Source organism: Ahaetulla prasina, chromosome 4 (genome assembly GCF_028640845.1).
Source record: "Ahaetulla prasina isolate Xishuangbanna chromosome 4, ASM2864084v1, whole genome shotgun sequence".
NCBI classification, from domain to species: Eukaryota; Metazoa; Chordata; class Lepidosauria; order Squamata; family Colubridae; genus Ahaetulla; species Ahaetulla prasina.
This window is the reverse complement of record NC_080542.1, coordinates 43,665,895-43,682,736: the sequence shown is the minus strand read 5'-3', so window position 1 is coordinate 43,682,736 and position 16,842 is coordinate 43,665,895. Positions and strand designations below refer to the sequence as shown.

Below are 16,842 nucleotides of genomic sequence, written 5' to 3'. Positions count from 1 at the left end.
AAACCTAAGCAGCATGGACTTGAATAGTAGACCACTAAGAAATCCCAAGTCTGTATGCTAGACTAATTTTTAAAAAAAGAAAAAACCTGGAAGATGGCAATGGCAAAGCACTTTTTCCTATTGTCAAATAATATTACAGAAATTTATTGATATAGCCTTGCTTAATACAAAGTTTTGGATTTTTGTTTTTTTTTACCCCCAGGAAGTAATTTCAGTACAAGTTAGAAGTAGTTGTCAACTTTTAAATATATCTCATTGCTAAAATTCCAGATAGTCTCTGGTCTTTTACTATGTTCCTGCTCAAGAGAAGTTTGGCAGACAATCTTAGTAAGAGTGATTAGGGCCACTTCACATTCTCTACTTCTCCCAGTCTCCAAACAACTTAACAAAATTGTATTTTTATTTAGTTTCTTAAATACAAGTTTATTTTATATAACAAAGAACACTATATTAATTTTATTATTACCTTCAAGGAGTTTTTGAAGTAGGATAAAATAGGTAGGTTATGCTAACAATGTTATCCATTGAGCACAGTGAGCTTGGTTTTAGTACTAATCCAGTACAATCTAGCCATGTGTACTCTTAACATAATATACTTTTGCTAGTTTTAGAATTGTGCCTAGATTGTGGCTTTGGCTCACCTGTGACTCATTACATATATTTTATATTTTGGGTGTGTCCTTTTGATGTGTTTGAGCCACTTTTCTGATGATATATTTCTATGAACGGTGTATTCTGCCACTCATACGTACATATTCTTCTGTTACTTAAGTGTGTATTTGAATGATCTTGTTATGAATCTACTGGGGAAGTCAAATTCTGGATCTGCTCAAAATTTAGGTTGTTTATTGTCTCTCTTTTTTGGCTGGACGTATCTTTGCAATCTGAAATACTTATTAAAAACCTTCATTCAACTCAGACCAGAATAAATCTTCATGTTATTTAGATTTGATTTTTATCTCTGAAAAAGTAGTCCAATTCTCCTTAAGCAAATTGCTTGGGTATTTAGTTTTAATTTTTTTGGCAACTTGCTTTTAATCTCTATTTCCTCTCATGTTCTACTGAAATGTGTGTTGTTTAATTATATTTTATAATTAAGACAGTGATTGAAAACAAGATATTTAATTTAATTTAAATGCATATTTATTTATTTTTCTTTGATAATACTATTCTTCCAAATTCAGTATAGTAATGTTGCCATCCATTAGAGAGGCTACAAATATTAGAGTGTTTTTTTTCTGAAAGAATAGCATTGTGCTTCTTTTGCTCACAAATGGTTCTTAGCTGCTTTGTTTGAAAGGAGCTGAATAGAGAAAACAGTTTACTACTCCTAGATAATAGTGGATAATAATCTAATCTCATATAAAGCAGATTTCTGCTAAGGTAATAAACAAAAAGCTGGTGATAAATTTTCAGAGCGAATGTCTTTTAGGGAGGTATTGAAAATTAATATGTGATAAATGTACTGCACTCTATTCTGTCCACCATTGATACAGTCTTCATGGATGGAGAAATTCCCAAGAGGCATAATAGGATCCTATTTCTTCTTCCTTATATGTGGAAAATCTCCACACCAGATCATTTCTAGAAACGTGAAGCTGATCTTTTCTCACTTCCCATTTCATCCTGTCCAACCTTCTCTCTCAGGGCTTGGCCTTCAATGTGGGAGGCCTATACAAGCCTCTCTTACCTACAGTGATCAAATGTAAAGGGTGCATGTGCACTGCCCACTGAGGGATTGATCCGTCACTGGGCTCTCTTATGCCCCATCAGATCCTCCCAGGCACATGTCCTATGGTCGCAATAAACTTTTGCGCTCAGACACTGATACAATCCAACTCAATATAAAATCTTTCATCTTCAAAAAGATTCCTCTAGAAATATTTTAAACCTAATTTTCCTTAGTTAGCCATGCGTAAATTATGTGCAAAGAATTAAATCATAGTTTATATCTTGCCATTCTTTGTTTTAAATGTTCCAACACTGCACATGTAGGAGATAGGCTAGGCGTTCCTCAGGCATTTCTGGATGAGGGAGATAATTCACCTAGCTTGAATTCACCCTATCAACTCTCTGTTAGAATCCCTTCTTTTTTCCTCTTTGTCATGCAGTGACTATCACTCACACCAGGCGTCTGCTTTGGTGTACCTCCTAGCCTGCACTTTTTGTCAACTGCTGTTTTTAATACCTCCCCTGCTATTGGCTTCCAAGTAGCTTTGGAAATGAACTCCATCTTGCTCAATGAATTGATCAGGAGGTATTATTTCTTCACTTCATTGGTACAGGGTACAGAAAGAAAAATGTTTTCATCTTTCTCACAATACTGTGACAACCTAATAGTATCATCTGTTAGGCATCTTGGTCAAGATAGTCAGAGAGAACTTTTACTACAGAGTATATTATTAATCTATAAAATCTACTAGCCTAAGATAATGTCTTATTCTATATGTATAGTAGCTCCTATGATACATGCTTTGTGTCTCAGTTAATAGAACATGTATTCCTGGGCAAATTCTTCATCCTGCCTTTTATAATTGACAAAACTTTGCCACTTTTCTGCATAGTACTGAAAAGCAGTGTTAAGGTATTAACATTTGATACTTAAAGAATCTTTTAGGTGGATCTGTTTTCTGGAACACCAAAGTTGATAATACATACATTTACTACACAAGGTTTTACATTTTTAATTTTCCAGTGCTTTCCAGTGCCCTTTAGTAAATAAAATTTGTGAGATGGAAATGTGGACTATTACTTCTATAATGTCATTTGCAGTATCTGTTGTCCATCTGAAGGGCTTTCAGATGTTCTCTCATTTGACTTCTGGATTATCAAAGGGCATTGCCAAATGGAAACCAATCTTGTCCACAGTCCTTTTTGGTTATTTTCTTAAGAATTTTCTTTTAGCAGAATGACTGACCTTTTCTGACATTTTTTCCCTTCCCATCCCCATCACATTTATTGAAATTAAATGGACAAGGTGTGGAGAATGAGCATAAATGTTATCAAAAATAAAACAAACAGCTTTAAGACGTTCAAAAGAGTTTTGGATTGTGATTTTAAACTGGTTTTTAGAGAGTGTTCTTCAAATTTTATCAAAAGATGTGAGACAATGCTAAACCTGCCTTATGTTCTAGAAGTAAAGCTTGGTTTTTAGGTGTAACTCTGTGGAATCAGTCTTCAAGGGTAAGGGAAGACATGCATATGTGGTCAGAAGTCTTTTTATTCATTCATATGCATTACTTTAATTAGTGGTACATACTGCTGAATGGATGTGTTTCCCTCTAAAGAGAATGGGCTGCCAGTCCAAAATGAGCACTCTTTGCACAAGTTTGTTCCACAAGGACTGAAGAAGTCACACTTTAAAATGTGATTCTACAGATACACATACATTTCCTATTTTACAATGAAAATCGTGGAAACTTTCCTTGGAATAATTCTCCCCTCCTCAAATTCTGTGACTTAAAAGGACGAGTGTGAAAATAGAATGGGAAGCATGATATTCTTGTCTCTCCCTCTGCAAAATCCAGAAACGTGGACTTCGCTTCTCCCCACCTGCAATTTTTGTCAAAGAATGCAAACTCTGTTTTCTGCCTTTGGGTAGGAGGTGGGCATCGACCCAGTAAGGGCATGTCAGGAACAGTTAATTTGCTCCTCTGTGGGCATAATTGGGTAACCCAACAATCATTCTCTTGGCCAGGCGAACAGTCACTCGTTGTTCCAGCTACTAGCTTTGCCTTTTGTCTTTGTCTACAACAGCGGGGGTTCTGGAAACAATCCATTCTGAATTATACATTCCCTTTTCTAGCGCTAGGCCTATGTGTAAGGTGCTGAATAGCTTTTTGTTTTTGGCAACTATCCCATTTTGAAGACTTAATATCCCAAGTTAGGTAGATTGGGTAGCTACGTTCCTTAAAATCTGAGACAAAACCTATTGAAATATTTTTTTAAAAAAGTACTGTTGATACTTGGAAATATTGACTCCAGAAAATGGTAATAAATTAGAACTTTATTGTTAATGTTGGATCTTTTGCTAAAATGATAAGATTGCAATATTGGTTTTGGTATGATGCTAAAATTGGTAAGATTGATAAGTTCAGCGTGGAAAGAAAATTTGGGAAAATACTAATTTTTTTTCCAAGTTGATTGGTGGAGTTAGAACTAACATTTAGAACAATGGTTTTTAAAGTATGGTCTTCGGACCCCTAGGATCCCTGAGACTATATTAGGGGTTCTCAAAATCGTTTGCTAGCTTAGGGTGAAAAATAATACTATATTAAAATCCCATCAAACAATTGCTACAAATGGTAGTGTCAATGAATGCATCCATTTTAATTTTTATTACAGTATAAATATCAATAAGTATAACCTATATAAATATATAAACTCTTTTGGAGTTTAAAATTGGGTAGGGGTCCTGAGATAAAAAGCTTTAATAAACAGTGCTTTAGAACATAGTTATGGTAATAGGAAGCATAGTCAGCACTGGCTGCCTCCAAGTTCATGTCCTCTAAATCAGCTGAAGAAACTTGTAATTGAAAAATAAATGTACACTATCCATTGTTTCAGGTTTAATTTGGTGACATCAGTGTTTATAAAATTTTGATGTGTATGGCAAAATTGCAAACATTAGAAAGAAACAAGATACGGCAGACATTAAAAAGGAAACGAGGTATGACATGTGTTGTCTGTGCATTCAAGAGAATATCTCAAGAGATCTAGAACATTTAAGAGAGAGAAAGAGAAAGAGAAGCAGACAAGTAGAGGAAGGTATAAATTCACAAGCTTGTTTTTTTTCTTCAGATATAGTAAAGTGAGAGACACATGGCTCCCTCGGTGGCTCAGTGGCTAAGACACTGAGCTTGTCGATCAGAAAGGTCGGCAGTTTGAATCCCTAGTATAGGTCTCCTGCGTGAGCAGGGATTTGGACTAGATGACCTCCAAGGTCCCTTCCAACTCTGTTACTGTTGCTTTTATACGTGACTTACTTAAAATACGTTGAATTATATACACTCAGTGCCTTGAGCATTGACCATGAATGCCTCAGAATTCATTGATTATATTCTCCTATATTTAAGCAAATATCAGAACAACGATGAAAAGTCTGTGATGCTTGAATAACTTTATTTTACATAGATGACAAGGAATGGGGAAAAGGAAGGAAGGAGGATTGCAGAACCAGAAAACCTATATGTTCCCACATACTCTTAGCTGCCCACTGTTAACTCTCTGCTGTATGGCAACTCTAATCAGAAAAGTAATCATTAAAAGTAATGGCTGAATCAGAATATGTTCTTGTACTTCGAGACATTTGGGTTGTTCTTCAAAGAGAAAGAGATCTGTAGCTGGATTAAGATTTATTTATTTATCATATGTCACATTTACATCACATTTTGATAAAAACACAGGAGACATTTCATACAAAATATGAAATATAAAATCCAAAATATTATATACTTATGTCTAGTATAGTTTTTGCTTCATTTGTCACAGCCAGGAAATCAGCAAATAGGCTCTGTTTTAGCAATCTGACGCTATATGTTGGGTGGTTTGTTTTTCTGCCCACAGTCACAATTCCACAATGGTATTTTACTGCCCTTATAGAGAGCATTTACACATCTGTCTACCATTTGCCAGTGCAAATCCATGTTTCAATAGATTGAGGGGTATAAATAAGGATAAAGATAGGACTCAGAAATATTTACTTATTGGATCTTTGTCATCTTCTTCCATGGTTATTTTCTAGATTGAATTATTTTCAAAATCAAAACCAAAGACTCAGCTTCCAAATATCCATGTTTTCTCATTCCAGAAGGCCACAGTACTCTGTCTTAACATAAGAGTCCTAATTTTCTTCACCCAAACTTTAGTTCTTTTCCTGTGTAAGAAACTCTGAGCTTTAATAAATTTACGCAGCAGAATTATATAATAAAATATTTCCTAGATTATGCCATATTGGCTGAAAGAGATAATCACATTTTGGAATCCTCCAAAATGTAAGGCTGTTCAGCATTTCTGATTTAATTCCCTTCAACTTAATATGTGTCTGCAACTCTTCAAAGCAGTGATGCCTTCTTGTGTGACTGCATAACCAAAATTTACTTTTGAGTTCCACAGCTATGCAATGAATTTCTGATAACACGATCAGTTCCTCTGATCATCTGCGCTGTACCTTTTAACCTTAATAATTAACCCATTGTCATAGTTTGGGGAGTCCAGATCAGACTAGCCTTCTAGCCTCTCCTCCTAGTTGACCATTGTTATCCTGCCCAGAATTAGGAATGGAAACCAAGCCTCAGTTGTACAGCTGTCTGCCTTATTGCTTTTCTGTGGCACAGCTGTGTGCCTCTAGTCTCCCTTGCAATTGGCTCTGGGCCACGCCTCTGTGTGTTAACAGAGGGAGGGATTAGTCCACAGAAACCTTGTGTTTTGCACTGTCAGGGTGGGGATGTTATGGGCTGTGAGTTGGTGGAAATCCTCAGGGTGCATTCCCCAGCTGTGAGCCTCTTCCTGAGTAGAGGCCCCATTCAATGCATCCCCTTTCATGTCTAATCTCCTGGCATGTGCCAGCTCTTTTGTTTGCTGGGCTCACATCCTGGCTTTTTTCCCTGCGAATTGTGTATGTGTGTGTATGCGCACATGTACGTATGTACGTGTAGGAGATTGCTTGTTTTTTTGGCTAAAAAGGAGGTAATCAAAGCCATCCTTGGGGGACTGGCCTGGAGGCCTTTCCCATCTGAAGGTCTGTTCTCCCTGAGTGGGGCCAAGCTTTTTAATATCCTGTCTGACTGGTTTACTCCGGACTATAACTTGAAGAAAAACATCGGCAGACATCCTACAGGAAAGGAGCTGTGGATGTACAGCCAAATGCCTTAACCTTTTCATGTCTGGGGGGAGCAGCAAACACTTCACACATGTGCTGGCTATGCCTTTTTGTTTTGTTTTGTTATTCTTGTGCACATGCAAGTCTGGACCAGCCTTTATGGTTTGCCAGGATTCATGTGACTTCTTCCCTTGCAGCTTTTCAGTGCAGCCTCCAAGTTACTCTGTCCCCAATCTTTTCGCTGTCTCCAACCTTAAGATCACCTTTCCCCAGATTGTTAAGGATTATCTCCCTGCCTTATTTGTGTCTGGAGTCAGAGCTATTTCTTCAACCAGGAGTCATGGGAATCAAGCCTTTTGAAATAAGCTGTGCCAGAGTGGAGGGTATATCAATAAACCTATTTATGTACGTGAGTGTCAGGAGGATTGATGCATTTCATGGAGCTAGAGGACAGCCTGCTGGAAGTTTAGAGGGTGGTCTCCATGTGAATCTAGGTGTCATTGGATAGAATTTTCCTTAGAAGTGTCTATGTGGTAGAATTTTCCTTAGAATTGTCTAGAACCTGTTCATACAGGTTCTAGATAAGATATATAACCACATACAAATACATTACACTCTTATCTTTTGTGCCATCTAATGTATTACATTAGGGTTCTGCTAAACGACACAAAATTAATAAAAATGGTAAACTATTAATTTTTAAAACAAATGTTTTATTACACAGCAATAGAGTGATGCTACTTTTTAATCTTTTTTTATGACAAAACGCTTAAATAAAATAACAGGCTATGCCAACATTCAGCTTAGCATAGAAACCTAATGGAAGAGTGTAGTCCACCCTCATAGATGGAAGAAAAGACTAAAAATTACCTTGGAAGGGTAAACGTTCAGAGGAAAAGGCCTTCACCCATTATACCATGGAAGGCCTGCCAATGATCTCAGCATGATAGCAACATTGTAGGGAAATCAGCCATCCTCCAAATGGACTGGCCCCAACTTATTATGGTTTTAAAAATGAAAAGGGTTTTTTTCCGAATTGGAAACAAACTGCAAGGCAGTCCAAATTCGAAAATGTAGAGCAATATATTCCATGTAACAGATCTCCAATACCACCCAGGCAGCAGCATTTTGCATTGGTTGTCTTTTCCAAATGTAATTCAAAAGCAGCCCTCACTGTACTGATCCAACGTGAACATGGCCAAGATTTATACGCCAAATTAGGCTGGCTTCTGACAAATTCAGGCTATCCTCACTGCAACCTTGAAGATTGGTTAAACAGAGAGATTGAATGATGACATCTAGCGAGCTTCCTGACCAGTGGGAATCTAAATCCAGATCTCAGGCTAATATCTTGAACACAAAGCAACACTAGCTTACCAGTCAAAGCAGAACAAAAATATTACAGCATCTGTTTGACACTTGACAGGCATAGACAAAGGCTGAGTTCAGGAGAATCATCAAATTGAAATATATAAAGAGAACTTGCAACCCCAAAACAGGAAAAGTACCCAGTTTCAGTTTCCTTGCTGAAAAATGCCACCCTTTTATCTGAATTACTCCAATCACTCTTTCCTTTAGTTCTTTAAGTGCCTATTTCATTTTGCCTGCTGATGAGTTCTGTATAACCTGGAAGCTTGCATGCTTTTATGCTGATGGAATTCTTTCCTTGTGTACTTTTGAAGACTGGCCTTTCAAAATCCTGGCTGTCCATTGCCCATGTTACTCAATAAGGCAACATTTTATTTTAGAAGCTGAAATAGTAGCCAGTTTCCCAGTTAAATGAAACCATTGTTAATTCTTAAGCTATTTATCCATTTTTCTCTAGAAATTATTAATTAAGGGCATTAAAAACTGTTTAAGACTGCTTGCCATTAATTATTTCTATGTCTAACTAATATTAAATATCTTTTATGGCACAACTTGAATATTTTGTCCCTTTCTTGTCCTTTGATAGATAGATGATTCCCTGTTTAATATTGTATATTATTTAGTGGAAATTAACATGAACAATTTACAGAATTAGTTATTGTTTTGTTCAAAGGATAAAACACTCTGTGTGTGCTCTGGGACACTTTTTAAAATTATGGTTTTATCATTCCTCACGCAAATCAAACCCTTTTTGCTTTCAACTCCAGGAAGCCTAATTATTGCTGTGCTGCTTGTCTTCCTCCCCTCCCCCGCTTCCTCTCCTCCATCACCTTAAGCTGCAACACCAAGGTTTAATGCACCTGGGACTGGTTATGGCTGGCTTAACTCCAGATTTTATTTCACTGGCCTGAAAATGTCAGATTGCATCTTGAAGAGATGCCATCCCTCCCTTGCAGAAAGCATGCTGGAGGCGGCTTTCAAAACTTTCAGGCCTTCAGGTTTACAGAATTGGGTTTTTTTCTTACTCATTGGGCTACTGCGTTCCTTTTCCATTTTCCTTGTGAAGTATCTGTTATGTTAAAAGCTTTGGGGTTGCAAAATCTGTCTGACCAAAATATAAGTTACTGGAAAGCATTCCCCAGCAGGACATGGTGAGATGGTTCACTTTTAAATGATGTTGTTAAAACCGCAAAGTGGTGGTCCCAAGAAGCTAACTGGTGTTTATATCGAGACTGTCTTTGATCAGCCACCTTTGCAGAACATTTCCCCTTCTCCGTTTCCATATTCCTTTCTGAAAATCCACAGTCAGAGCAAGGGATCCACTTGGATTACAAAGACAGCAATCAATTTGTTATTGTAGATAATTTTATATATGTATCTTCATCTTGTCATTCATACTAGTATTATTCAACAGAAATGTTGGAGGTTGTTTTTTTTTAAAATCTAAAACGATGATATGGTAAGTTAGAATAAGCATTTCTGGTATGCAAGCATTTTAAGAGCAGAAATTCTTGCTTAGTCCTTCCTCATTGATGTCCATTTTGAAAGAGATCAGAATCACATTCCACATAAGAGCATTAACATCTGTGTATGTGTGAATGAGAAACCGAGATAGAACTCTGTGAACCAATCTTTCATCTTTTTTTCTCCCTAGAACATATTAAACCAAATCCTTTTAACAGCATCATTTCATATCAAGCACTGGAAAATCAAGCAATGCCATGCACATTTGGCTCAAAAATAGTGTAACTAAAGGGAATTGATTAAGTAACTCACATATAGCCAGGATGTAAAAAAGATGTTGAGACTCTAGAAAGAATGCAGAGAAGAGCAACAAAGATGATTAGGGGACTGGAGGCTAAAACATATGAAGAACAGTTGCAAGAACTCGGTATGCCTAGTTTAATGAAAAGAAGGACTAGGGGAGACATGATAGCAGTGTTCCAATATCTCAGGGGTTGCCACAAAGAAGAGGGAGTCAAACTATTCTCCAAAGCATCTGAGGGTAGAACAAGAAGCAATGGGTGGAAACTAATCAAGGAGAGAAGCAAGTTAGAACTAAGGAGAAATTTCCAGACAGTTAGAATAATCAATAAGTGGAACAACTTGCCTGCAGAAGTTGTGAATGCTCCAACACTGGAAGTTTTTAAGAAAATGTTGAATAGCCATTTGTCTGAAATGGTGTAGGGTTTCCTGCCTTGGCAGGGGGTTGGACTAGAAGACCTCCAAGGTCCCTTCCAACTCTGTTATTATGTTATGTTATATAGGTTCCAGATAGATTTGAAACTTCACCAGTACTTTCATGTGTTTTTTTTTCTCTCTTTTTCTGTAGCCATTGAAACACAAAGTACCAGCTCAGAAGAGATTGTACCCAGTCCTCCTTCACCACCCCCACTGCCCCGAATCTACAAACCCTGCTTTGTGTGTCAGGATAAGTCATCCGGCTACCACTATGGTGTTAGCGCCTGTGAAGGATGCAAGGTGAGAGTCAAAATAGATGGAGGCATAACTACAGCAGGAAAGCTAAAGAGAATAAGGGGCACTCAAATATACAGGTTCCAAAGACGAAGTGTGGAATGCAGAATCCTAATGCAACATTTAGAGATTTAGAGGAGGTCACAAATGTTAGAACGCAGGTCCTTGTATCAGCTATGACCCAGAAAGACCATTTTCTCTTGTCTTTTCCAATTATTCCAAAGGGCTTCAAGAACGTTTGATAAAGTGTCCAGTCATCATCTGGCAACTGTCATCATGGGCTTTTGCCCATGTCATGTGGCTTTAAGAATGTGGATGAGCAGAACTGTGTTTCTTACAGAGCTGGGAAGATTTGAAAGTAATGCCAAGCTCCCGATCCCTCTACTTCTCTAGGAAATGCTGAGTTTTGTGCTTTGTTGACTCTGAAGATACAACTCCCATTATATATAAGCATTTGCTTCATTGGTTGGGGCTGATTGGAATTGTAATAGAGGCTACCAGTTATTTACTTCTTCTTTGTTTCATTCATGATACGTTATCTATTATTTTTAAATGTACTCCTCAGTCCAGTATGTAAAAAAGACGAACGGCTGTGACACTACCTGTTCAGGCACATGCTCCCACTTGCACTAGGCCATCACCATGACTTTTTAAGTTAAGCTGTCAGAGATCAGACTGGGGAGGAAGACATGGCCCAATCAGCTGATCTTTTTCTCCAGCTCATTAACAGAGAACTCTATATGCCTCTGACACAAAAGAAAGGGTTTTCTTCCTCTCCACCCCAAGTCCCTTAATCTCATTAAGGGATTCATTCCCCTGGGTTCCTGAGCCGCAGTCTGGCTGCTTCTGTGTTTACCATCTCCTCCTCCTTCCTCTTCCATATCAGTTGATTTCTGCTTTAAGTGCACCAGTCAGGTGTACCAGGAGCCCCCTTTTTGTTAAAAATAAAAGCTCTACTACTTTTTGGTTTCAAAATCAGATTAAAATTGTAAACGTACTTTTAGAAATTGGTCTTGGATGATTTATACATGTGTGGGCTTTTGGTTTCAAAGAGAAGGTGCTATTAAATTAATTTTAATTAAATAAATTTAAATAAAATTATTAAATAATTTAAAAATAATAATGAAATAATTTTTCCTCTTCCCTTCTTTTATTAGTTTTTCCTTGGTAAAAACTGTAATATCTTGCATTGTTCTGAGTATGGTATCTGTGTTTTCTAAGTTAGGTGGGTTGTTTTTGGAGGTTACATACAGTCCAAATATAGGAAGCCCAATTTTCATACAGTTAGAGATCCAGTTTGGTCTTGTGCGGGTGTCAGCAACCCGCAGCTCCGGAGCTGCATGCAGCTCTTTGGGCCCTCTGTTACCGCTCCCTATTGGGTAATCCCACCACTGACTGGCCATGCCCCTCACCCTCCCCTCCCAGTCACTCCTCGCCTGGCCTAAGAAGGTAAGGGCTGTGGCGGGGGATGGGGAAGCGGCCGGGCTGATTCTTCATTGCCTCATCTCTTGCTGGCGCTTCTTCCAGCCCTTGTTGGTGCTGGGCCTCGGTCACTTGGGGAGACATGCAACCTGCTCTCTGCCCTGAGATACTGGCCTGACCCGGCTGCGACCGATGCTGGCCTCACTAACACAAGGGCTGGCTGAGAAGGAATGGGATTCAAGAGGAGGGGACAACAGAAAGGGGGATGGGCCCACTGCACCCAGCTGTGGCTTTAAAACTTGCACAGAGAACTTTTGTTGCCCAGAGGACGCTTTTCAATGAAAGCCGCTGGCGGCACCACTCCACTGGAGGAGTAAAGACGCTCAGGGCAGCAGGAAAAGGGGGCTGGCCCTGCTGAACCTTGCATGCCCACCCTGGGGGGTCAGGCTTGGAGAAAGCCGGAGCACCCTCGCCAAAGATGCTCGCCCATCAGCTGGTCAAACCACTGCCCCGTGCACCAATTCTGTGCTTTGGCCGAGCCTGGCTGCTCACTTGAGTAGGATCTCCCTGCTCATGCGCACCCTCACAGCCCCGCTACAGCCAGCCAGGTGGTCATGAGAGGAGAAGGAGGGGAAGGAGGAGGGTTGCCTGAAGGGAAGCCTCTGCCATGGCTCGCGCTCGTTCCATCAGCGAGCCCGGATTTCCAAAAAGTTGCCAAGAAGAAAGAAAAGGAGTAGTGAAGAGCCCCAAGGAGAGCTCACTGGGTTGGCCCAGCCTTGGCTTTCTAACAGAGACACACACAGACCCAGAGAGACACAGAAAGAGGGACACAGACAGAAAGACAGAGATTCAGTGAAAGGGGAGAGAGAGGAGGAGAGAGAGGTATATATAGAGAGAGATAGAGAGAGAGATGGAGGGGGAGAGGCGAGAGAAGGAGGGGAGAGAGACATAGATACAAAGGGAGAGCAGGGAGAGATCAGAGGGGGAAAGACACAGAGAGATACAGAGAGGGGGAGAGGGAGGAGATAGAGAAGAGGAGAAAGAGAGATACAGGGTGGGGGGAGAGAGAAGGAGAGATGTCAAAAGGGGTTTGTGGTTCCCAGTGTTTTTTAACAACCGGTTCTTTGCCCTAATTATCGGCTTATTAAGTGTAGCTAGGGGGGGTCATGTGACTGAGTGGGAGTGAGTGATGTTGGGTTGGCCACGCCCACCCAGGTTTTGTGGCTCCCGATGTTTTCTGGGGGAAGTGGGTCCAAATTGCACTTTGAGTGTTTAAGTTCGCAGACTCCTGGTCTAGTAGCTAAGGCAGTGGTGGTGAACCTTTTACTCACTGAGTGCTGAACAGGTACGTGCTTTACGTGCTTTGTGTGCGCGTGTGCCATCTGCGCTAATGTGCGGCTCCTTCCTCATGCGCTGCGTGCACAACCACACTATATGTGCACAGTGTTTGCACATGCCCCCCCGCTGTGCGCTGCGCCCACAATTGCACCATCTGTGAATGTGCACAGGTTTCACGCGGCTCCCATTTGTGCGATGCGTGCACAATCGCACCATCTGCGCATGCATGTAGTTTTTGCGCAAGCAATGCATGTGCACATATGTTATCTGTGCATGCACACTGTGCACCAGTACTCTCATGTGCATGTGCTGGAGAGGTCCAAAGATCAGCTGGGTCCCCTGAATTGCACGCATGCGCACAAGACGCCAGAACACCAGCTGAGGCGCACACACATGTGCAGTTGCAGGTGAGTTGGCCGACAATTCGCATGTCCGGAAAAATGGCTCTGTGTGCCACTTCCAGCACGTGTGCCATAGGTTTGCAATCAGGGGTTAAGGCATCACATTATAACTAGATCATGAGTTGTAGTCCCATTTTAGACACAAAGGCAGCTGAGTGAACCACTTCTGATAAATATGTATATACAAATGTATGTATGGAGAGGGGGGGGAGGGAGGGAGGGAGAGAGAGAGAGAGAGGGAGAAAGAGAGAGGGAGAGAGAGAGAGAGAGGGAATGCACTGGTAGAGCAATGGAGCGTCTATTAGAGCTATATACTGTATCTGTAAGTGGCAAATGGCCTTTTATGCATACATATCCTGTATTTAAAATGTGCTTAAAAATCATGAAGATTTACCAGGTTTATTCATTTGGGGTGAAGTTATTACTGACTAAACTGCAGTTTTTCTCCACTGAATTGAGGATTGAGGATTAACGGCATTCCTTTTTAAATTCCACAATTTTTTGGAAGACGGAACAGAGGACTAAATTGATTCTCAGCACACCATATGTAAGAAGATTTTAGTCTGTAAGAAGATAGTCTGTGTGTGTGAGACAAAATCTTACATAATATGCACACTCAGCCATCACTATCTTTCTAAATTATCTCTCCATAAATTTAATTCCAGTAAATTCTGTAACAGATCTAATGGGTCAGGAGCTATGACTATTATTGAGGTAGAGGAGAATTAGGCATGTCTGCTACTGATTTTTTAGTATTGACCTATTTTATAAGGCTATTATAAGGATTATTGAGAAAAATAAATGTCCTGTACTATTTGGACAATGAAAAAGCTATATGCACAGCTTATATCATATAGGTCATATAACTTTACCATCTTGTTGAATCTGAGCAGGTTTTGGATGTCAGATCTCATATTATTTGCATCGTGTTTGTATTGATGGTTGCTTTTTTCATGAAAGAAAGCTAATATACAGGGTTCTTTTGTTTTTATCCTGGCTGCTAATTACCCTTTATTTTGTATTTTTATTTCTGATTTTTTTTTTGGTGTGTGTATATGTGTATATATGTGTGTGTGTGTGTGTGTGTGTATATAAATTATTTATTTTACTCCTGCTATCCACCTAGGGTCAGTTTGAGATGGGAGACCACAAAAATTGAATGAATGAATTGACAAATATTCTGCTATCCTGAACACATGATAGATAATTCAGTGTGCTTCATGTCATAATTGATTTCTGAGCCCATTTTAATACCTAAGATCTCAAAACGTTATACCCAGTTTTTGAAATGGTTGAATTGTATCATTTTTAATACCATTAGCTAAATCTTCCCAGAAATGCTAGTAATAAGTGACGTGATAATTGTTTAAAGCCTAGCACAAAAGTTATGGTTAGTTCTGAACTGGAGACATTGTGATTTTTTTTAATGTTATACCTGCTCTCAAGGAGCAAGGATCTTACAGCAAAGTGAAGAAGCCAAGCCATGTTTTCACACCGTAGGAAAGAGAGAGTTGACTTTGCTCATGCCATTTTTTTCTTCTTCTCTGAACCCTACAGGGCTTTTTCCGTCGTAGTATCCAGAAGAACATGGTATATACCTGCCACCGGGACAAGAACTGTATCATCAACAAAGTGACCCGGAACCGCTGTCAGTACTGCCGCCTACAGAAGTGCTTTGAAGTTGGCATGTCCAAAGAATGTGAGTGAATGGTGAAGAAAAGACAAATGGGGTGGCCAAATCATTGACCATTAGTTAATATTTTGCTGTAATAGCAAGTTTAAATCCTAATTATTCATTGAAAATTAGAAGCCAGTTTGCTAAGACATTTTCAAATTACAGTTCAAATAAAAATGCTGAATAGAATCTCCAGCTATACAGAATTCTGAAGGCGAGAATTTCAATGGTCCTACAAGGAAAGTAGGATACAAACTCACAGGGAGAAGTTGAAGTGGGTTAGAAAACAAAGATGAGACAATTGCTGATTCTGTAATACAGAGAGAACAAAACTTAAGATGAGAGAGGCAGGTCATCTAACTGTACAAAAAAGCAGATTTCTTGCTATCATTTATTATGGAAATAATGATTATTCAATTTGCAGTCTTACAACAAAAAATAATCCCATCTGATATTATCTGGAGGAACTAGACTCTAATTCCCATAATTCCCAACTAGCAATTGCACATTAAGAGAACAGTTCCAGTGAAACCAGATAGCATCAGCTAGGAAAAAGACTGATTTGCTGATTCTATTTTCCCCCCCCAATAAAATGGTATGTTAGGTGGGATAAATGGATGGCTCTTTTTTCTGTCACTGGTTCTTAACTGTGCTACTTTTCAGAAAGTTGGCATTAGCATATTTTGTCAAATAGCATTCTCTTTCCATCTAAAAGAAAAAGAAACCTGGGAATTTTTCTAGTTTTCTCCCAAAGGCCTGGTGCAGGGGGCTTACCCCTCTGCTTTGTTCTAATTTTGAGGGTGTTTCCCCGGCAACCATGATTGATGATGTCAGAGATAAATGACGCAGACAGGACCCTCCTGGCGTCTGCAGTGCTTAGTTGTCATGGCTCCCGACTGTAATGGGCGGGGGACAGAACCCCAGTTTGCAAGGGTTGGACTGATAAATCCATGGAATGAAAAGAAATGTCTCAAATGTGTAGAGAATCTATGGTTAATTTGGGGCATCCCAAATCCTATTGTTTCTTTTTCCCTGTTCATTCAAAAGTGAGGAGAAGAGGATGATCGAAAAGGGGCAGACTGTATTCTTTGTGACTTTATGTTCTCTTCAGCTTGCTAACAATATGGAATCCAGGAGTGTGACTGTATATTTCCAAGAACTACAGAGGGTAGAAAAAAGTGGGGATAAAAAGTTTGGTTTGGTTTGGTCTTCTTCCCCAGATTTTAACGCATAGCGCATGCTACCTGCTGATGAAGCGTGTGGCTAAGGATTCCATTATAACCAAGGACGTTCTGAGGGCTGAGTGAGAAAATGGAAACATCCATTTTGGATACAGAGCTCCA

The 16,842-nt window shown here is 39.5% G+C and overlaps 1 protein-coding gene across 6 annotated transcripts in view; it reads left to right on the top strand.

Annotated features, from left to right (window-relative positions):
• The window catches only part of RARA (retinoic acid receptor alpha), a 241,541-nt gene that overhangs the window by 199,479 nt on the left and 25,220 nt on the right, over window positions 1–16,842 (top strand). For 5 of the 6 annotated variants that reach the window (XM_058180175.1, XM_058180174.1, XM_058180172.1 and 2 more), the window contains exons 3-4: window positions 10,521–10,669; window positions 15,382–15,523. In XM_058180175.1, the coding sequence (XP_058036158.1) occupies window positions 10,521–10,669; window positions 15,382–15,523 (291 nt within the window). The remainder of the gene's footprint in view (window positions 1–10,520; window positions 10,670–15,381; window positions 15,524–16,842) is intronic. The other variant, XM_058180177.1, reaches the window with a different exon arrangement.